The sequence below is a fragment of the Medicago truncatula genome, chromosome 7 (genome assembly GCF_003473485.1).
Source record: "Medicago truncatula cultivar Jemalong A17 chromosome 7, MtrunA17r5.0-ANR, whole genome shotgun sequence".
NCBI lineage: Eukaryota > Viridiplantae > Streptophyta > Magnoliopsida > Fabales > Fabaceae > Medicago > Medicago truncatula.
Window position 1 is genome coordinate 8,988,325 of NC_053048.1, and position 22,705 is coordinate 9,011,029.

The 22,705-nt window shown below is 34.1% G+C and overlaps 4 protein-coding genes across 5 annotated transcripts; 1 reads left to right on the forward strand and 3 right to left on the reverse strand.

The window, feature by feature from the left end:
• Nucleotides 1-31: 31 nt before the first annotated feature.
• On the reverse strand, nucleotides 32-3,650 carry LOC11442942 (heat shock 70 kDa protein 4). 2 transcript variants are annotated; one of them, XM_039827763.1, is made up of 3 exons: nucleotides 3,375-3,649; nucleotides 781-1,715; nucleotides 32-399 (listed from the first exon to the last, which is right to left on the reverse strand). In XM_039827763.1, the coding sequence occupies exons 1-3, from the start codon at nucleotides 3,592-3,594 to the stop codon at nucleotides 49-51; spliced, it is 1,506 nt and encodes a 501-aa protein (XP_039683697.1). In that variant the 5' UTR covers nucleotides 3,595-3,649; the 3' UTR covers nucleotides 32-48. The 2 variants fall into 2 exon arrangements, with proteins under 2 accessions (XP_039683697.1, XP_003621972.1); XM_003621924.2 differs by having other exon boundaries at nucleotides 32-1,715; nucleotides 3,375-3,650.
• Nucleotides 3,651-6,006: 2,356 nt separating this feature from the next.
• LOC11438873 (heat shock 70 kDa protein 4) lies at nucleotides 6,007-8,293 on the reverse strand. Its single transcript, XM_003621926.1, has 2 exons — nucleotides 8,074-8,293; nucleotides 6,007-7,730 (listed from the first exon to the last, which is right to left on the reverse strand). The coding sequence occupies exons 1-2, from the start codon at nucleotides 8,291-8,293 to the stop codon at nucleotides 6,007-6,009; spliced, it is 1,944 nt and encodes a 647-aa protein (XP_003621974.1).
• Nucleotides 8,294-11,470: 3,177 nt separating this feature from the next.
• LOC11440835 (heat shock cognate 70 kDa protein) lies at nucleotides 11,471-22,411 on the reverse strand. The gene is made up of 3 exons (XM_003621931.2): nucleotides 22,192-22,411; nucleotides 21,463-22,051; nucleotides 11,471-12,524 (listed from the first exon to the last, which is right to left on the reverse strand). Exons 1-3 carry the CDS (start codon nucleotides 22,409-22,411, stop codon nucleotides 11,471-11,473), a joined length of 1,863 nt encoding a protein of 620 aa, XP_003621979.2.
• On the forward strand, nucleotides 15,269-17,782 carry LOC11439796 (heat shock cognate 70 kDa protein). The gene is made up of 2 exons (XM_003621929.2): nucleotides 15,269-15,488; nucleotides 16,105-17,782. The coding sequence occupies exons 1-2, from the start codon at nucleotides 15,269-15,271 to the stop codon at nucleotides 17,739-17,741; spliced, it is 1,857 nt and encodes a 618-aa protein (XP_003621977.1). The 3' UTR covers nucleotides 17,742-17,782.
• Nucleotides 22,412-22,705: the final 294 nt, after the last annotated feature.

Genomic DNA, 22,705 nt, shown 5'->3' on the forward strand with positions numbered 1-22,705 from the left:
CAACCAGATCCAACATTATGCTAAGAATCAAATAACAAAAAATTATTGCTAAGAATCCGAATCACTTTTCTCATCAGAGTCACCTTTGTTGATCTTGTTCATAGCAGATTCAAAGATGCTCTCAAGCTCCTTCAGAAAGTCCACAAACACAAAGGTATCTTCTTGCTGGCTATCACCAATCAAACTTTTTCCCTTGGTCATTGCTGAGTTGATCTTCTCTTTGTCTACAGGAGTGAGCTTTGAGCTAGTACTATCGTTCTTCATTACTTTTCTTACTTTGTAAAGATAATCATCCAAAGCATTTCTTGCTTCAACTTTCTTTTTGAACTTCATGTCTTGAGCCTTGAAATTCTCAGCTTCCTGGATCATTCTCTCAATTTGTCCCCTTGATAATCTTCCCTTCTCATTAGTTATTGTAATTTCATTTTTATTGCCACTGGTTTCTTCCACTGCAGAGACGTTCAAAATTCCATCAGCATCTATTGTAAAGCATACTTTGTGAGGATGACCTCGAGGTGCGAGAGGAAGTGAAAGAGAAAACAAACCAAGCAAGTTGTTGTCACTATCTTTTAATCTCTCACCCTCATAAACCTTAATCAGGACAGTGCTTTGGTCATCTTCAGTAGTAACATATTCGTTAGTCCTTTTGACAGGAATGGAAGTGTTCCTTGGAATCACCACACTCATAATATCTCCCCTAATTGAGACACCAAGTGACAATGGTGTAACATCTCGCAAAACCAAGTTTGGAACACTCTTAACGCTTTCACTATGCAAAACAGCCTGAATAGCTGCACCGTAAGCAACAGCCTCATCAGGGTTAATGCTGTTGCATAATTCCTTCCCCTGGAAAAACTCTTGTAATAGCTGCCTCACTTTAGGAATCCTAGAAGAACCACCAACAAGGACAACATCATCTACACTATTCTTTTCCATCTTAGCATCAGCAAGACAACTATTAACAGTTTCCATACACTTTTCAAAGAGGTTCATATTCATTTCCTCAAACTTGGCCCGGGTTATTGATGAACTGAAGTCAATTCCCTTATATATAGCATCTAGCTCAATTGTGGCCTCAGTATCATATGAAAGTGTCCTTTTTGCCCTCTCACAAGCTGTTCTTAACCTCCTCAAGGCTTTTGGGTTCCTACTAATATCCTCGTTGTTCTTCTTCTTGAACTTCTTCACAAAGTGAGTCAACATTCTGTTATCAAAATCTTCACCTCCCAGGTGAGTGTCTCCAGCAGTGGCCTTGACTTCATAGTTGTTATCCTTAACTGTGAGAATAGACACATCAAAAGTTCCACCGCCAAGGTCAAAGATAAAAATATTTCTCTTATCAACAAAATTAGCTCTCTTTTGAAGGCCATATGCAAGAGCTGCCGCAGTCGGTTCATTGATTATCCGCATTACATTGAGACCAGCAATTTCACCTGCATCTTTAGTGGCTCTTCGTTGTGAATCATTAAAATAAGCAGGTACAGTAATCACTGCATTCTTAACAGGAGACTCCAAAAATGCTTCTGCAATCTCTCGCATCTTTGAGAGAATCACAGATGATATTTCTTCAGCTACAAAACGTTTTTCCTTACCCATGTACTTCACAATGATTGTTGGTTTGTTGTTAGCACCGGAGATGACCTTAAAGGGCCACAAAAGTCGATCCATCTGAACGATGGAATCACTATACTTCCTTCCAATTAACCTCTTTACATCTGCAAAAATTAAAATAGTGATGAATCATTTCTTGTTCAGATGTTCAAAATAAAAATAACAACTATAATAAGAAGTAAAAGAGCTAAATATGTTTTTGGTCTCTATAAACAATTTGAATTTTAGTGAATTTTGTTTTTGACCTTAATAGGATGATATGCTTCCAGGCCAGTAATAGTAGCTGTACTCATTTATTGAATTTTGTTTAGTAGTTAGTACAAAGATATTTAACCCTAACCAATACTTTGATAAATTATAGGTAATAAAAAAAAATTAAAGAATGCTGGACAAAAAAATAAAAAAAGAGTTACCAAATATACTAAAAAGTGAGTACTGTGAAACATAGTTCTCAAAATCCCGACTTAAATCATAAAATCCAGGATTTTGCGACTTTCTTCACCTTTAACGACTCAAATCCATAGTAGAATCCTAAAATAGAGAAAAACCATCGATTTTGATTGCGATTTCTTATAAACTACACCCTCCGGTCACTAATATAAGCAAAAGTTTGATTTTTAGATTCATTCATTAAATGACATATGTAGTCTATAATAAAGTCTACATACATCATTTAATGAATGAATTTAAAAATCAAATTTTTGCTTATATTAGTGACCGGAGGGTGTAAGTCATTTATGACTATATACCATATACTAGACTGCGATGCACGGGTTTTTTAGAGTTTCATGTATAGGTATCAAATTAATTATATTATTATAAACATTTAATGGAATACAGTAGTGTTTTAAAAAACTAAATCCATTCATTAATTAACTATATGATGTATATATTCCATACAAAAAAAAAAAAAGAATAAAAATGAAATCAGACATATATATTCCCTAACTTGAAATGAGACATATATATTATTACTTATAGAAATGCTATAAGTGGTTATCTTAAAATAATGATCAATAACATATACAATTTGTCAAAATAATTTGTCGTTCACTCATTACCTGTTCAAATTCTTTTACAAAATGATAATGATAACACCCATATAATCCACATTGGAAGTTATTAACTTGACATTAGGTCTCCAAGAAGTCTAATCTACAACACCAATTTTCTGCAAGAATTGAAAGAATCATGTGTGGGTTGTGATAGTAGAAATTAACAGGTGGTTAGTGGATTTTGGATAATGTGATAGTGGAAAACGAAAAAGGGATTTAATGGTTTGTTAAAAAGGGCAATTGATATTGGATATCAATTAATGGAAACAAAATTAATTAAAAAATTGCTAGTGGCTTAGTGGTCAAAATGTTGAGAGGAAGCCATTAGGTCTCATGTTTGAATCCTAGCAAAGGGTTTTTCATAAATATTTTTTTAGCTAATAATAAAAAAAGGCGGAATTAGGGTTAATGAGGGCAACTTGGAGACAATCTAACATTTAGATATATAAAGATAAAGATTTGGTATTTTTTATTTTTTTTTGGGTAAAATCCATTGATTTTGATTGCAATTTTATAATTTCTATATCAATTCTACAAATGTCCTTGATTAACATCTTTCGATTTTGATTGCGATTTAAGAGTCCCAATATTACTATTCCCTTTCGACTTGAGATAAAGTCCCAATTTTGACAACCTTGCACTGTAAACATATCTTTTGTTACCCTAACTAAAATTTAAACGATACAGAGAATAAAATAAAAGAATTACCAAAGATAGTATTGGATGGATTAGTAGCAGCTTGATTTTTGGCAGCATCACCGATCAATCTTTGAGAATTAGTAAAAGCAACACAAGAGGGAGTTGTTCTGTTTCCTTGGTCATTGTGTATGATTTCAACACGATCATTTTGCTCCTGCCACACTCCAACACATGAGTAAGTCGTGCCAAGGTCAATTCCGATCGCAACTCCCTCATATTTTTCTGTCATTATGCTTGATTCAAGTCAAAGAAACAGTGAATTCAAACTTGGAAAAGGAATAACAGCTCAGTGTGCTGTCCGTTGACGTTAGATGCGTATGGAAATTGGGTAAAACTGGAGTCGAAATTGTGAACTGTAACTAGGGAGGGAATCGTGATCAAGGTGGAAATAGGGCAAGTAGGCCAAACTTGTCAGACTTAGACCTAGCTAGGTCAAACTCTTTCTTTATATAGAAGTTTGGGCTTTTTTTTAGACTATTTAATTAAAAAAAGTTAGGTTTATGTCATACTTTTTTTTTTTTTGAGAATTTCTTTTTTGACCCCACCAGCTTTTCACACGTCATTCGAATTTCCGATTTTATTCTTGTTCAAATTATGTAATCTGAACTACTTACTATATTTCGGAATATATAATCCGCATACACAAAAAAAAAAAAAAAAAAAAATCAGAAAACACCTACAAATTTCTCTACTTCCACCAATTCTTGAACAAACATGCTTCAATAAATATAATATGAAATCTCATAATAGTTGTTCGGATAATATAAACCGAAACGTGCACAACCCTCTCATCAGTTTAATTTCAAAGATCAATTGTAGTTTATAAGTTGAAACAGTTCGAATTATATATGGTGAACTCGTAGAATACAAGTTTAGATAATATAATTTGAATTTTGTCAGCACAGATATAGATCTTGTATTCACAAGCTAACATAAATATAATGGAATCAATATCCTGAAGTTACAACACAAGATCCAAACACAAATTAAAAATACAAATTAGGGAAAAATTCGAAAACTTCTAGAACGGGGGAGGATTTTGGGTTTTTCTTATATATAATCCGGACTGTGTTTTTAAGGTTCGGATTATATTTTTCGAACGGTAGGGTGGGAAATGAAGTTCTTAAATTTTTTTACAGCTAGAAGACTTGCTTACTTAGGCCCGTTTGTGGAATTTTTTTTTTAAATTTCCTAAAACCAAATTCAATTTCGAACATAATATAAAAATAAATAATATATTATATATCTTTAACATATTTTAATCCAAATAATTTATTTCATTAGGTTTGAAAAATACTTATTTAGTAGGTAATTTTTTTAATAATGGTAAAAAGTGGTGGTTGTCGGTAGACGCATGATAGAGTGGTCATTTTCGATGGTCGTAGTAGTGGTTAAAATGGTTGTCAGTGGTTTGAGCAATGGTGGTTAGAATGGCGGCTTTTGGTGGTCGAAATAGTGGAAAAAATGATAGTCCATAGTGGTTAGACTGGTAATTGAAGGTGGATGAATTGATGATCGACGTTGATTAGTGTAGTGAATGAAGTGGTGGTTAATGGCAGGCGAAGTGTTGGTTGGCGATGGTCAAGTGGTAGTCGACGGTGAGCAGATTGGTGACCAAATGTGGATGAAGTAGTGGTTGGCAGTGCTCGAAGTGATAAACATTGGTGGTCATAGTGGTAATCGGTGTGCGGCATTGATTCTTCTGATTGATTATTTCCCCCATTGATTCTTCTATTTGATTGTTTCACTCCATATAGTTTATTTTGATTGATCGTTTCTCCTCCTATTGATTATTCTGATCGATTGCTTCTCCATATTGATTCTTTTGTTTAATTGTTTCTCATCCTATTGATTTTGCTGATTGATTGCTTCTCTATTGATTCTTCTAATTGATTGCTTCTCTCCCTTTTGATTATTCTGTTTGATTGCTCCTCTATATGTTGATTAATATTTGTTTGTTTGGTCTTCTCCCTATTGGTCTTTTTCATTTGATTGTCTCTCTCTATTGGTTTTGTTTTTCTTTTAACGGTTGATCTATTTTGGCGGGTCTTCTCTTTCTCTTGGTTACGATATTTGTTGTTCTGGATTTTATGTGTGTAAGTTGATTTGTTAATTGATATTAACAGACAAGAGCTAAAGTTTAACTCCTATCATCATACATTACATTTTGGACAACTATAGCTACTACACTTTAAATTCCACTTTACATTTTGGATAAGATACATTTCCATCTCACCTATCTCCTTTTCTTTTCAACTTGGCAACTACTAAGATCATACAACTTGCAATTATATGTTCTATTACTGCAATTATTTTGAATGCTAAAAACATAAAGCAGTTTTATGTGCTAACAGAACAGAATGTCTCTTATTTGGTGCATGGCTTATCAAACATGAAATAAACAACACAACCAACAAAATCAAGGACCTACTAAGGCAAAGCCATTATGGACTTTACGAATTTTTAGTTACGAATTTATGAGTATATAATAAGACTCTCAATTTTAAAGACCGATCTCTAACTGAAATAAAATGAAAAGTTCAAGTTTACTGACTCAAACAATAACAAGATTAAAATGAAACAAAGTACCAAACATAGCATAGTTTATTAAAACATAGCCCCAACATTTTGCATGAGAAAGCTAATCAAATGAAATAACTAAAAAGTCATCAACTAGAACCCAATCACTTTCCTCATCAGAGTAGCCTTTGTTAATCTTGTTCTTAGAAGATTCAAAGATGCTCTCAAGCTCCTTTAGCAAGTCTACAAAAACAGACATATCTTCCTGCTGGTTACCATCGATCAAACTTTCTCCCTTTATCATTGCTGAATTAATCTTCTCTTTGTCGACAGGGGTGAGCTTTGAACCAACACCATCATCCTTCATTAATTTCCTCGCATTGTGAAGATAATCGTCCAATGCATTTATTGCTGTAACTTTCTTCTTGAACTCCATGTCTTGAGCCTTGAAAATTTCAGCTTCTTGAATCATTCTCGCAATTTCTTGAGTCGATAGTCTACAGTATTGATTCGTCATTGCAATACCTTTCTTATAACCACTTGTTTCTTCCTTTGCCGAGACATTTAATATACCATCAACATCTATTGAAAAGGATAAATGGATAAGATGGCCTCGAGGTGTAAGTTGACCTTTGATAGGAGGAACAGAGAAATTAAACAAACCGAGCAACTTGTTATCATAAGCTGTAATTCTCTCACCCTGGTACACCTTAACCGTGACACTGTATTTGTTATAGTAATCATAACACTCATAGTATGTTTTTGTCTTTTCGACAGTAACAGGAATGGAAGTGTTCCGAGGAATCATAACACTCATGAGATTTCCTAGCTCTGATACACCAAACGACAACGGTGTAACATCTCGTAACACCAAGTTTGGAACATTCTTACTGCCTTCACTCAACAAAGCAGCTTGGACAACAGCACCATAAGCAACAGCCTCATCAGGGTTGATGCTCTTACATAATTCCTTCCCCTTGAAAACCTCCTGTAATAGCTGTCTCACTTTAGGAATCCTAGAAGAACCACCAACAAGGACAACATCATCTACACTATTCTTGTCCATCTTAGCATCAGCAAGACAAATATTAACAGTATTCATACACTTTTCAAAGAGGTTCATATTCATTTCCTCAAACTTGGCCCGGGTTATTGAGGAACAGAAGTCAATACCTTTATATATAGCATCTAGTTCAATTGTGGCATCAGTGTCATATGAAAGTGTCCTTTTTGCCTTTTCACAAGCAGTTCTCAACCTCCTTAAGGCTTTTGAATTCTCACTAATATCCTCTTTGTACTTGTTCCTGAACTCCTTAACAAAGTGATCCACCATTATGTTATCAAAGTCTTGGCCTCCTAGGTGAGTGTCTCCGGCAGTGGCCTTGACTTCGAAGACATTGTTCTTAACTGTGAGAATAGACACATCAAAAGTTCCACCGCCAAGGTCAAAGATAAAAATATTTCTTTTATCAACACAATTAGCTCTCTTTTGAAGGCCATACGCAAGAGCTGCCGCAGTCGGTTCATTGATTATCTGCATGACATTGAGACCAGCAATTGCACCTGCATCTTTAGTGGCTCTTCGTTGGGAATCATTAAAATAAGCAGGCACAGAAATCACTGCATTCTTAACAGGTGTCTGCAGAAAAGCCTCTGCAATCTCTCGCATCTTTGAGAGAATCACAGATGATATTTCTTCAGCAACAAAGCGTTTTTCCTCACCTTTGTAGTTCACAACGATTGTCGGTTTGTCATTAGTACCGGCAATGACCTTAAAGGGCCACAAAAGACAATCCTTCTGAACAATGGAATCACTATATTTCCTTCCAATTAACCTCTTTGTATCTGTAAAAATTAACATGGTGATGTATTTTTTGCTGTTCAGATATTCATAAAATAACACAATTATAATTTTAACTAAAAGAGTTAAATATGTTCTTCGTCTCTATAATCAATTCGAATTTTGTTTTTAGTATCTATACTCACTTTTCAGTTCCAACAAATTTCCAAAGCATGTATTTATGTACAAATACTAAAAGTGAGTACTCTATACAAATATGTTTTGTTGGTTACAGTAAAAAATTCTTAAACCCTAACTAAAAGTATGAAAATTATAGGTAATATAAAGATATATAACCCTAACTAGAAATTAAACAATACAGGAAAGAGAAAAAAATAAAAGAAGTACCAAAAATAGTATTGGATGGATTAGTAGCAGCTTGATTTTTGGCAGCATCGCCAATCAATCTTTGAGAATTGGTAAAAGCAACACAAGAAGGAGTGGTTCTGTTTCCTTGATCATTGTGTATAATTTCTACACGATCGTTTTGTTCATGCCATACTCCAACACATGAGTAAGTCGTGCCAAGGTCAATTCCAATGGCAACTCCCTCGTATTTTTCTTCCATTGAGCTTGCTTCAAGTGAATGAAAATTAGCAAAACCTAGGTCAAACTTTTCTTTTAGTAGAGCAGACTAGGATTTTCTTTTATAAAACGAAAATTGGGCTTTATTTAACTAAAAAAATTAAAAGGAAAACTGGGCTTTATTTAACTAAAAAAAGTCACGCTAATGTTATTACACAACAAATCTCGTTACATATCTACTCCTCCTTCGCACGACCTATTTATATACAAAAAAAACTGTCCCAAAATTCTTTACCTTCTCAAATTTTCAAGCAAAATTTTATAAGTTTCCCCTAATAGATGCTTGTAGACTTTTGTGGTCTCCATGTAAAAAGTATATGTCATTAATTTTTTATTTTTTTTAGAAAAGAGGAAACTATAGTTAACATTTTGTCTTGTGGTCTCGTAAAACTAATCCAATGTCAATAGAAATAACCAATAGAATAGGGAAACTTCTATGGTACACCTCATAAATTGAGGTGTACCAATACTCTTACTTCATAAATTTATAAATTAACGATCATTTTATAAAATAAATAGGTATTTGTCAATATTATATTTTAAAAAATATCATTTCATAAGAAAAAAAAAACGTCATTTCATTGTTATAAGAGTCATATTAAATTTTGAGTTAATTAAGTTGTTGGTCCCTATAAAATTTTGTAGAAAAATTTATAATATTACAAGAATCTCTCCCAATTTTTTTTTTTTTAATAAAACATTAATTAAATATGTTTATATTTTTCGTGGTTAAATATTCATATTTTTTTGGGAGTGATTTTTACAATATTCAACACATACTTAAACTTGTAAAAAAAAAAACACATATTTAACCTTTTTTTCTTAAAAGTATTATTTATAACGGCATTTTTTTTAAGTAAACATTTGTTTAAACTTTGAAGTAGTATTTTTCTTGGTCAAATTTAAAGTAGTATTTATAACGGCATTTTTTTTTCTAGTCCATTTTCAATTGTTTTGGTCCAAAATATGACATATTTCGTAAAATACGTAACTTTTTTTTTTAAGGAGTAAAATACATAACTTTTATTAAATATATTTAAATTTATATATATATATATATATATATATGAATGACATTGTTTTATGAGAATGAATAATAACCTTCAGATTAAAAGGAAGGGATGAAATTAAAACATAACTTAAGTTAGTCATGTGTCATTCTCATTTCCATTTGACCCCCCCCCCCCCCCCCCCCCCCCCCCCCCCCCACACACACACACACACACACACAATCAGTGCTCATTACGCGCGCTTCTGCCCATCTCTTCTTTCATGCGGCCATCTCTCTTTCTGGCTCTCTCTCAACATATAAAAAATAATATTGGAATACAGTGTGACGTGCTTAATGATGGATCGAAAAAATAATAATTTGAACCCCATAAACTAGGCTCCTGGCAACATCACAGTGAATGAGAAACCTCGCAACTATGCTAATCATCTAGGAAGACACAACTCCAATTTCTTTTGTCTATGGATGCCTTAAATGATGTTTGTATCCTCTCTTCAAGTGGCATCCAAATAATAATGTTCACATGATTATTTCCAAGATGATAGATAATGGTGTAGTTTTGTCAAAGAAAAAAAGATAATGGTGTAGCTAATGTTGATTGATGCCTTGCATTAGCGTTGGTGGGAGTCATCTGAAGAATTTGTTTCAACGTCAAATCGGTTTTGTGGGGTTGTGTTAGTTCTAACCACAATTGTGGGGTTTTGTGAGCCTTCTCTAAGATTTGTTGGTCCACTTGCTATCAGGTTTCTCCTATAGGGGCACGCACCATATGTACCCTCCTGGGCGTGAGGGGGTGTGTTCAAGAGTCCCAGATCGGCCGAGAGATCTTATCCTTAGTGGATTTTTTAGGGTTGTGTTAAACTCAACCACGATATCAAAGAAGCACAACAAGTAATCCAGCATGCTCGAAGAGCTTGAAATTCTTCAATTAACAACCCGGTTTCTTCTTTAAAATCAGTTTTACAGAAGTCCATCAAATTTAACCATGATTTCTTTGGAAACATTTTTAAAAAAAATAGACACACACATCGAATCCAAACTTAAGGAATTCAAAAATTACAAAAAAAATAGACACACACATCGAATCCAAACTTAAGAGAATTCTAAAATATCTCAGAAAGAGTTGGCTCCCTTTCTCATGATCAGCTTGAATATTGCCTTCAGAGAGATTACAACTACATCCTCTACCAGGCGGAGATTCATTGGTATAAAAAAATTACCTGAACAATGGGTCAAATTTTGTGAACAAAATAGTGTATTTTTTCATGCTCAAATCGTCATCCGGAGGATGAGAAATCAAATTCACAAAATCAAATTGAAAATTCCCAAGATCAAATGACGTTAAATGGCCAATGGACGTTAATATGGCGCACGACGAGGTGATGAGAGAGGAAGAGGAACATGAATCTGTGCTGCAATGAGAGGAACAAAGATGAGTGGTTACGTCAAGCAAGGAAGAGGGAGGGTGATTTTTTTATAGAACAAATAGTTGTTTTTGGTTTAATTAAACTCCCAACCCTTGGACGTGTGTTTGCCAAATATCTGACACCCACAACTCTAAATGGACTAAATGAAGCATTCTAACTGGAGCATACATGTGATAAATCCAAAAACAGGACAAGCCAAATGAAAACAAACACGGATTTGTACCGTTGCTGGAACAAATGGACAATGGTACGGATGACATAGTAGAAGTCAAAAGTTATAATAAAACTTTCATTATAACGAGGTGGGAGCATGGAGTATTTCCTCGCTCCCTTCTTTTATAATGATTGTTATTCTTCAACCAAGAGATCTTTTTTTTTTGTCAACCTGCCAAAACTACTAAGATCAAGTTTACGTTATACAGCTTGCAATTATATGTTCCAATTACTGTAATTTCTTCCATTGCTAAAAACACAATGTCTCTTATTTGGTGCATGGCTTATCAAACAAGATAATAACAACACAACTTACAAAATCAAGGACTCCAGGAATTATTATTGACGAGCTTATGAGTATAAATAAGGTTCAATTTTAAAGGCAAACTGCAACAGCAGAAAATAAAATAAAGTAAAATAAACAACTTCAAGTCTAATCACTTAAACAATAACAGGAATAAAAAAAAAAATAAAGTACCAAACATAGAATACTTTATCAAGTAGAATCTAATCACTTTCCTTTCTTGATCTTGTTCATGGAAGATTCAAAGATGCTCTCAAGCTCCTTCAGAAAGTCCACAAACACAAATGCATCTTCCTGTTGGTTGTTATCAATCAAACTTTTTCCCTTTATCATTGCAGAATTAATCTTTTCTTTGTCTACAGTGGTGAGCTTTGAACTAACACAATTATCCTCCATTACTTTCCTCACTTTGTAAAGATAATCGTCCAAAGCATTTATTGCTTTAACTTTCTTCTTGAACTCCATGTCTTGAGCCTTAAAAATTTCAGCTTGTAAAATCATTTTCTCAATTTCCTCTCTTGAAAGTCTTCCATTTTCATTCGTTATTGTAATAGCCTTCTTACTAGCATTTGTTTCTTCCTCTGCAGAGACATTTAATATACCATCAGAATCTATAGAAAAGCATTCTTTGATAGGAATGCTACATCGAGGAGCAGGAGGAACAGAGAAATCAAACAAACCCAGCAAGTTGTTATCACTTGCTCTTGTTCTCTCACCCTCGTACACCTTAATCGTGACATAGGATTGGTTATCATATACTGTATGGTACGATTTTGTCTTTTTAACAGGAATGGACGTATTCCTAGGAATCACGACACTCATGAGATTTCCTTGTAATTCTACACCAAGTGACAATGGTGTAACATCTCGCAAAATCAAGTTTGGAACACTCTTAATGCCTTCACTAACCAAAGCAGCCTGAATAGCAGCACCATAAGCAACAGCCTCATCAGGGTTGATGCTCTTGCATAATTCCTTCCCCTGGAAAAACTCCTGTAATAGCTGTCTCACTTTAGGAATCCTAGAAGAACCACCAACAAGGACAACATCATCTACACTACCCCTGTCCATCTTAGCATCGGCAAGACAACTATTAACAGTGTCCATACACTTTTCAAAGAGGTTCATATTCATTTGCTCAAACTTGGCCCGAGTTATTGACGAATAGAAGTCAATACCTTGATGTATAGAATCTAGGTCAATTGTGGCCTCAGTGTCATATGAAAGTGTCCTTTTCGCTCTCTCACAAGCAGTCCTCAACCTTCTAATGGCTTTTGGATTTCCAATAATCTCCTCTTTATGTTTTCTCTTGAACTCCGACACAAAGTGATTCACCATTCTGTTATCAAAATCTTCCCCTCCCAGGTGAGTGTCTCCAGCAGTGGCCTTGACTTCATAGTCGTTATTCTTAACTGTGAGAATAGACACATCAAAAGTTCCACCTCCAAGGTCAAAGATAAAAATATTTCTCTTATCAACACAATTAGCTCTCTTTTGAAGGCCATATGCAAGAGCTGCCGCAGTCGGTTCATTGATTATCCGCATTACATTGAGACCTGCAATTTCACCTGCATCTTTAGTGGCTCTTCGTTGTGAATCATTAAAATAAGCAGGTACAGTAATCACTGCATTCTTAACAGGTGACTCCAAAAATGCCTCTGCAATCTCTCGCATCTGTGTCAGAATAACAGATGATATTTCTTCAGCAAGAAAGTGTTTTTCCTTACCCTTGTAGTTCACAACGATTGTCGGTTTGTCATTAGCACCTGCGGTGACCTTGAAGGGCCACAACTTGATATCCTTTTGAACAATGGAATCACTATATTTCCTTCCAATTAACCTCTTTGCATCTGAAAAAATTAAAATGGTGATATATCATTTGTTGTTCAGATATCAAAATAAAAATAACAATTATAATAATAAGTAAAAGAGCGAAATATGTTTTTGGTTTCTAAATATTTTGAATTTTGTTTTTGATCTAGTAGGAGGATATGCTTCCCTATAATAGTAGCTGTACTCTTTTACTGAATTTTATCGAATTTCATTGAATATTGTTTTGTAGTTATGTACATATACACTAAAAACTGAGTATACAGATATTAAACCCTAACCAAAGCTTTGATAAATTAATAGGTAATAACAAAATATTAAACAATGCTGGAAACAAAAAATAGAATAAAACAAAAGAATTACCATAGATAGTGTTGGTTGGGTTAGAAGCAGCTTGATTTTTGGCAGCATCACCAATCAATCTTTGAGAATTAGTAAAAGCAACACAAGAAGGTGTTGTTTTGTTTCCTTGATCATTGTGTATGATTTCCACACGATCGTTTTGCTCCTGCCACACTCCAACACATGAGTAGGTTGTACCAAGGTCAATTCCGATTGCAAATCCCTTATATTTTTCTTCCATTAGGCTAAGAGAATGAAACCATGAATTCAACTTTGGAAGAGATACCAAACTAGTGAGACATAGGTCAAACTTTATACTATTTTTATTATTTTTTCTATTTTTTAATACCGATATTTTATTTGTTCTAAATATCTTACTTTGATTTGATTCTTTTTTTTGTTGTACAAAGCTGAAACAAAATAAGAAAAGGTAAAACAAAAAAAAAGAAATAAAAAAGAGCTACTCTATCAAATAAAAAGTTCTTGTAGAATCACTTTGGAGGAGAATTTTGAGGTTTATCGGAGAAAACTCATGACGAAGAAACTCAATATTAGCACAGATATCTTTTTTCTAACAAATTAATTATTCGAGAACTACATTACATCAACGTGTAACTCTTAAATCCTTTTTTTTTATTTTTAAAATAATACAAAGATAAAATAGATATTATTTTCAACCATAAATCTATCAACGCCAAGGAAAACCATGATTTTTGCCATCCTTGCTTGATGTTAAATATTTAGTTCTTCAAGAACTATATATATATATATATATATATATATATCAAACCTTCATAAACAATGATAAAAATTGATTGTTTGCAACTTTTGATCTTCATATATATATATTTAGTTGTTCATAAATTATATTACACATGATCTTCATCATGATCAAGAACAATTCGTTTGCGCAATCCTTCAGGGATACTTGAATTATTCAAAAATTTATCAAAAATATCAAACATGCTAATGTGTTAACTGAATACAATTCAATAAAAAAAATCATTAAAAATATAAATTCAGTAGATGTTAACAAAGATCTAGTTCTTCAGTAATTTACCACATTGAGAATAACAAAGAAAAATCACAATATTTTTATTTTGCAATTTTTTACGGATATTTAATATTAAATTATTAGCTCTTTTAGAACTATATCTCAAATCAATGAAAAAATATACGTTCGTTCTTTGAGCAATCCTCCAAGGTTGCTTTAAAATTAAAAGGAAAAATTAGTTCTTCACTATATTATAAAATATCTTCATTGTTTGAATTTAGGAATGATTCGTTGTTAAATTCTTCTGGAATTTAACAAAAAATAAAGGAAAATATATATGATGATTATAAGTTAAAGAAACATTTTGTACATACTTAATTCGATTTTAAAAGACAAATTTTATTTGAAAAATGTTAACAAATGCTCTAAGGGGATTGTTTAAGCAACTAAAATAGCAACTTTTGCATTGGAAATTGTTTGGTTATAACTTTTTTTTTTTTTGGTAAGGTTGTTCGGTTATAACTTCAACAAGTGTTTAACTTATATTTTCAAGATATAATTTATTTTTATGGATTCCTTAAACAGTGCCGTTAGATATTTGTTAACGAGATCCATTTTATTTTATCATTTTAAAAAATGCTAAAATAGTAATTAGTGCCTTGGCAATGTGTATAGGCGTGCAGTGCAGTTGTGTTGTGTAACGTTTAGCAGTTAAAATAAAAACCCCGCTTATAGATGACACGCTGTGAACATAAAGAAGAAGAAGAAAGGGTTTCATTCAAGCTTCAAAGTCAGGTTGAGTTTTAGTAAATAAGCTTTACTTTTTTGCTTGAACGATCATGGCGAGGATATACGACGGAAATGCTGTGGGAATAGACCTTGGAACAACCTATTCTTGTGTTGGTGTTTGGTTGGAAGAAAAGAACAGAGTTGAGATTATTCACAACGATGAAGGCAATAAAATCACACCTTCCTTTGTTGCTTTTACCGATGATCAAAGGTTGGTTGGTGGTGCTGCTAAGGATCAGGCTGCTATCAACCCAGAGAACACTGTCTTTGGTATATTTCTATCTCTATTTTCCAATCTTTTAATATTTACTGTTGCTACAGCCAAGGTTTTTAAATTGTGAGTAGGCAAATGGTTGTTGTCACCAGATTTAAGCCGTGTACTGACACAAAACCAAAATGATTACGTTTAATTGTTTGATTTTTTGTTTCTATCAAATTACTACCGGATTCGACGAGTGCGTGAGTTTCATATCCGTTTATGTTCCAGTGCATCAAATAATTGGAATGATACGGCCACAATTGAACTTGTGTTGCGGTAGTAGTAAAAAAAAAACCTTATGTCATAGCTTAGATCGTTGTCACATAGATTTATTTATTTATGATGGAAATTCCACCTTAATTGCGGTCCGCCCCTAGTCATCTGCAACCTTTGGTTAGCTTTAATTGCAGCCTTCATTGTGTTGGCTTTGAAGGGGTGGATTTAGTCCCACATCGGATAGATAGCACTATTAAGAGGAGTTTATAAAGAGGGAGCACTCCTCACCTTACAAGCTGGTTTTGTAAGGATGAGTTAGACCCCAAATTTCAACAATTTATATTTATGATTATAGCTATGATAGCAGGATAAATGAGTTATGCTAAATAACTTTTTTTTTTTTTTTTTCAGATGCCAAGAGGTTAATTGGTAGGAAGTTTAGTGATCCCGTTGTTCAAAATGATATAATGTTGTGGCCATTCAAGGTTATCTCTGGTGTTAATGACAAACCTATGATTACTGTTAAGTACAAGGGTCAAGAAAAGAACCTATGTGCTGAGGAAATATCATCTATCATCCTCACAAACATGAAGAAGATTGCAGAGACATATTTGAAATCACCTGTTCAAAATGCAGTTGTGACTGTGCCTGCTTATTTCAATGATTCTCAGCGAAAAGCCACCATGGATGCTGGTGCCATTGCTGGCCTTAATGTTATGAGGATAATCAATGAACCCACTGCTGCAGCTATTGCATATGGCCTTGACAACAAAGGTAACTGTGATGGTGAACGAAATATTTTTGTGTTTGATCTTGGTGGTGGGACTTTTGATGTGTCTCTCCTCACAATTAAAGGTGATGTCTTTGAAGTTAAAGCAACCGCTGGAAATACTCACCTTGGGGGAGGGGACTTTGATAACAGAATGTTGAACTACTTTGTTGAGGAATTTAAGAGAAAGAACAATGTGGATATTACTAAGAACCCAAGAGCTTTGAGGCGGTTAAGAACGGCATGTGAAAAGGCAAAAAGGACACTTTCTTTCAAATTGGTCACTACTATTGAAATTGATTATTTATGTGAGGGCGTCGATTTCTCTTCATCAATCACGCGTGTCAAGTTTGAGGAAATCAATATGGACCTTTTTAATGAGTGTATAAATACTGTTGAGAGTTGTCTTACCGATTCTAAGATAGAGAAGAATGGTGTAGACGATATTGTCCTTGTCGGTGGCTCGTCCAGAATTCCCAAAGTACAGGAACTATTGAGTGACTTCTTCAATGGGAAAGATTTATGCAAGAACATCAATCCTGATGAGGCTGTTGCTAGTGGGGCTGCAGTTCAGGCTTCTTTGCTGTGTAAAGACTTTAAGAAAGTTCCAAACTTGGTGCTGCGAGATGTTACCCCTCTGTCACTTGGTATCTCAGGCCATGGAGATATTATGGCTGTGGTTATTCCTAGGAATACTACTGTACCTGTCAAAAGGCCACATGAATGTGGTACTGCTAAAGATAACCAATCCTCAGCCCGAATTAAGGTTTATGAGGGTGAGAGAGCAAGAGCTAGTGACAACAATCTGCTTGGCTTTTTTAATCTTTCGTGCGTCCCGGGTGCTCCTCGTGGGCATCCCTTTGAGGTATGCTTCACCATCGATGAAAATGGTATCCTAACTGTTTCTGCGAAGGAAATATCCTCTGGCAATACAAACGAAATAACGATAACCAATGACAAAGAAAGGTTATCGGCTGATGAAATTAAAAGACTGATTCAAGAAGCAGAGGTGTACCTCGCTGAGGATCAGAAATTCCTAAGGAAGGCTAAGGTAATGAATTCATTAGATGATTGTGTTTACAAGTTAAGGAATGCTCTAAAGAATAAGGATATTAAACTAAAGTGCTCTTCTCAAAAAGTTAAAAAGATCAATCATGCAATTACAATGGCTACAAATTTGCTTGATAAGAATAACCAGGAGAATGACATAGATGTTCTTGTGGATCATCTGAAGGAGCTTGAGAGCATGTTGGAAGACCTTTTGGTCAAGAGTGGCTAGTTTTCTTTCCAAGAAGTTAGATTTTTAAATGTTGTCTTGCTCTTTTTATGTGGTGAATGGAAACCTTTATGACAATTATCTGTTATATCTATTAGTTTTTTGAAGGTTGACTTGATAAAAAAAAGTATTTGAAGGTCGGATAAAATTTGCAGTGGCTATGTTTGCTGAGCTGTTACCATTACCATGACTTTTGAACATTCATGTTACCAATTCATTTAATTTATTTTTATTCGATTTCTTTACAAGTTTCTTTCATTAGTTTGCAAAGCCAACCACTTGTGCTCTGGTTAACTTATTTGATTTGGTTGAGAAAATCGTCAGCATGTTAAAAGGGTTTACAAGGGGTGAGAGTGTAGTAAAGCTAGATATTCCTCATGATTCAAGAATTGAAATGCCTTGAAATGTTGATATGCTTAATTAGAAAAAGAAAAAAAATGTTAAGTTAGTATCTTAATTATACAAAACTAATTCATAGAGTTGGTGTTTTGATTGTTGGCTACCCTTTGTTGCTGTGTTAATGCAAAAGGTTTGAGTGATTAGTTTATCAACATAAGAAAATATTTGTCGTTTGAGAGTTGATTGCAGCTTGAATTCAAAACATAACTCCAACACTATACAGCAGGCTGTCGGGGTTGTTGTGGGCTGTATTCTTGCATTCTTCTCTTTTATAATCAAGGCAGGCTGACCACAGCAACAAACAAAGAAATTTCTCCTTGTGGAGGCATGAATTTAATAGTCATCTGTTCATCGTTCTCCATGAAAAAATCGGAAAGTCCTGCATTGTAACTCTCCACGTTTTGAAACAAGTTTCTGCATTGTAACTCTCTTCATGTTATTTTATATATTTCAGAATTCAAATTCTCACCAGAAGAATTATCTTCTTCATTTGATTCATATTTAAAAAAAGTTAGTTGTTTGGTGAGAGAAGATGTTGTGGGAATTTTTAGTGAAGCTTGCGCACAGAACATTTATATTATATTAAGATCAAATCGGGGTTGGGTATGACAATCCATGTCAGTGTTGTGAAATATCGGCCATGGCGTTTCTACGAGGCTTAAAATGGAGGAATTTGACTTTCACTGATAACATTGCTCTTTGTATCATTTTGAAGTAGTGGCCACAACATCATATCATTTTGAACAATGGAATAACTAAACTTCCCACAGACCAACCTCTTTGCATCTGAAAAAGCAACATTAATAATTATATTTGATCACTCATTGGTCCTAAACCATAAAAATGCAATGGGAGCAACTAATATATAGAGTAGAGAAAAAAATCACCTTAGAATTATACGCAGGGTGAGTAAAATGATAAAATGATCTTGTATTGTATACAGTCATAAAACAAAGTTTATGCACAAAGGCTGACTCAACCAATTAAAGAACCGGTACTAACTAATTCAACATATTACTAATAAGTAACTAACTTGACTCATAGTGCACAAATCTTAATTATCTGATCCTGTATGCTCCAATATAATTTTATTATTCATTTTTGCACATGTAAATAATTTGCAGAATCTGATCTTTTGACCTAGATACTGAAATTCTAATATCACTTACCTAATTATATAAGTCCACTAGTTGAAGCCGTCACATACAGAAAATATTGAACTCTTACTGAAAAATCTCCTCAACTGTCGTCAACCTTGATTAATTCTTTCAATGTTTGACGATAGAGCCAAATTTCAATATACCATAAATCAATCACTTTGAAGAAGAGCTCAACCTATAAGAGAGGTAATCGTTACTGGATCATGACGAAATTGCAAGATAAAGGTTTTGTTTCCAAACAATTTCTTCTGTGCTTTAGTTTTCTTGCGGTTTCTGGTTAAATCACAGTCGATTTTGTTCTGTGCTCTACCTTTTTCCATTATTTGACGCTGGATTCTTTGATCATGTTATACACATCTTAAAGTTCATGAATACAAATCTTCTTAAAGTTCTGTACTTCTTTCCATTTATAGGAAATTAGCAATTGATTGTGTGAATCAGGAAATTCTCTTCAATAATACAGATGTTAGATTAGTTTATGATAAAAACAAATCAATTTTAACTAAGGTAAGAAATTTGTCTGTATTTGCACAAGGGCTTCATTTTTGGATTTCAATATCCTGGTTCTATCTTAAACAATTTATGTATAACTTTCTGTTACCTAATCTTAAGTATCTTTACTAATTTGATACCTCAATTTCTGTCACAAAAATTTTCTTTTTATCCGCACAAGTTTTATGTATATATAAATTACTTTTAATTAATTGTATCCAAATAAGAATCGTAGAGCGGGAATGCCATTGCTAAAAATATATTGCAGTTCTGTGTGCTAAGAAAAACATTTTGATTATTTTTTTTGGTATGTATGTATGGCTGAGAAAACATACAGGAGCATGCTACAGCGTAATTTTGAAAGGTAAATACCATTAATACAAGTTTTTAGTATTCTACAAATATATAAAATTTCAGTGTATTTCACGCTTAATCTCAAATCTACAACTACCTTGCAACAAATAAGATTAAAAGAAAACAAGCCCATAATTTCAGATTTTATCAAAATACATAACCAATAAACAAAACAAACAGCTCCAACATGTATACATATGAGGAACCCAAATTCATAAACACAAATAACTAAAAATTGATGGTAGGAATTATTCAGATTCACTCTCCTCATAGTAACCTATTTGAACTTGTTCAAAGCAGAATCAAATGTGTTCTTAAGCTCCCTCAAGAAGTCCACAAACACATATGTCTCCTTTGGCTGGTTGTCGTCAATTAATTTTTTCCCCTTTATCATTGCAGAATTGATTCTCACTTTGTCAACAGAAGTAAGCTTGGAAGCTACACTGTCATCCTTCATTACTTTCCTCATGTCGTAAAGATAATCATCTAAAGCATTCATTGCTCTAACTTTCTTCACATGCTTCATGTCTTCAGCCTTGAAGTGCTCAGCTTCCTGGATCATTCTCTCAATTTCTTCGCTTGTCAGTCTTCCATTTTCATTGGTTATTGTAATATTTTTTTTATTACCACTGCTTTCTTCCTCAGCAGACACGTTTAATATACCATCAGCATCTATAGAAAAGCATACCTGGATAGGAAGCCCACGAGGTGCACGGCGAACTTTGAGATTAAACAAACCAAGCAAGTTGTTCTCAATCGCAACCATTCTCTCACCCTCATAAACATCAATGTTGACACTGGATTGATCATCATAACATGTGACGTATTCTTGCTTTTTCCTTATAGGAATAGAAGTGTTCTTAGGAATCACTACATCCATGATATCATCATATATTGACGTACCAAGAGACAATGGAGTAACATCTTGTAGCACCAAATTAGGAACATTCTTAATCCCATCACAAAGCAAAGCAGCTTGAACAGCTGCACCATAAGCAACAGCCTCATCTGGATTGATGCTATTGTAAAGATCCTTCCCCATAAAAAAGTCTTGCAATAGCTGCTGCACTTTGGGAATCCTAGAAGAACCACCAACAAGTACAACATCATCTACAATGTTCTTGTCCATCTTAGCATTAGCCAAACAATTCTTGACAATCTCCAAACACTTTTCAAAGAGATCCCTGTTAAGTTGTTCAAACTTGGCCCGAGTGACTAATAAATGGAAGTCAACTCCCTCATATATAGCATCTATGCCGATTGTTGCCTCAGTATCATATGACAGTGTCCTTTTAGCCCTCTCACAAGCTGTTTTCAACCTCCTAAGAGCCCTTGCGTTCCCACTTAAATCCACTTTATTCTTCCTCCTAAACTCCTTCACCAAATGGTGAACCATTCTGTTATCAAAGTCCTCTCCTCCTAGGTGGGTATCTCCGGAAGTGGCTTTTACATCAAAGCTATCACCTTTGAGTGTGAGAAGAGACACATCAAAAGTGCCACCACCAAGATCAAAGATGAACACATTTCGTTTTCCGATGTTACTTTCTCTCTTTTGAAGGCCATATGCAAGGCCAGCGGCAGTTGGTTCATTAATTATCCGCATTACATTCAAGCCAGCAATGACACCAGCATCTTTGGTAGCTTTCCTCTGAGAATCATTAAAATAAGCTGGCACAGTAACAACTGCATTCTTGACAGGTGACTCCAAAAACTTTTCAGCAATCTCTCGCATCTTTGTGAGAACCATGGATGAGATTTCCTCCGCACAAAGACGCTTTTCCTCACCCTTGTACTTAACAATGATTTCAGGCTTGTCATCAAAACCGGAAACAACCTTAAATGGCCACAATTCCATGTCATTCTGAATTACAGAATCACTGAATTTCCTTCCAATCAACCTCTTTGCATCTGCAGCAGAAAAAGTGTTACTGATCTAAACATTGTTTTGTTCTCATCATTTCATGAAACCATAGACAAACTAAATATAATAACTACCACTACGAATTACTAATAAATAAACCATGCAGGAAGATAAAAAGATAAATTACCGAAGACAGTGTTTGCTGGGTTAGAAGCAGCCTGGTTTTTTGCAGCATCACCAATCAACCTTTGATCATTAGTAAAAGCAACAAAAGAAGGTGTAATTCTATTTCCTTGATCATTGTGAATAATCTCTGCTGTATTGTTTTGGTCCTGCCAAACTGCTACACATGAATACGTTGTGCCAAGGTCAATTCCAATTGCTGGACCCTTGTGTTTTTTGGCCATCCTCTCTCAAGTGATTCAAGTCTTTTCTTGAAGAATTATAATAATAATCTGAATTTATAAATGAAAGAGATATAGAAGTGTTTTATATTTCGGGTTGGTTGGTTCTTATAGATGCATGTATATTCTATAAAATTAATTTAGTTAGATATCTACAAGAGTATTAATTTGATTAATTTCGTGACTCCTCATTACTCTAGGAACATAGAGGAAAATAATATCCGTTACATGCACTCAGACGGTTTGGCTTCTTGGCAGGAGATTCGTTAAGTGCGCTCCTCTCTCTTTTTTCTTTGA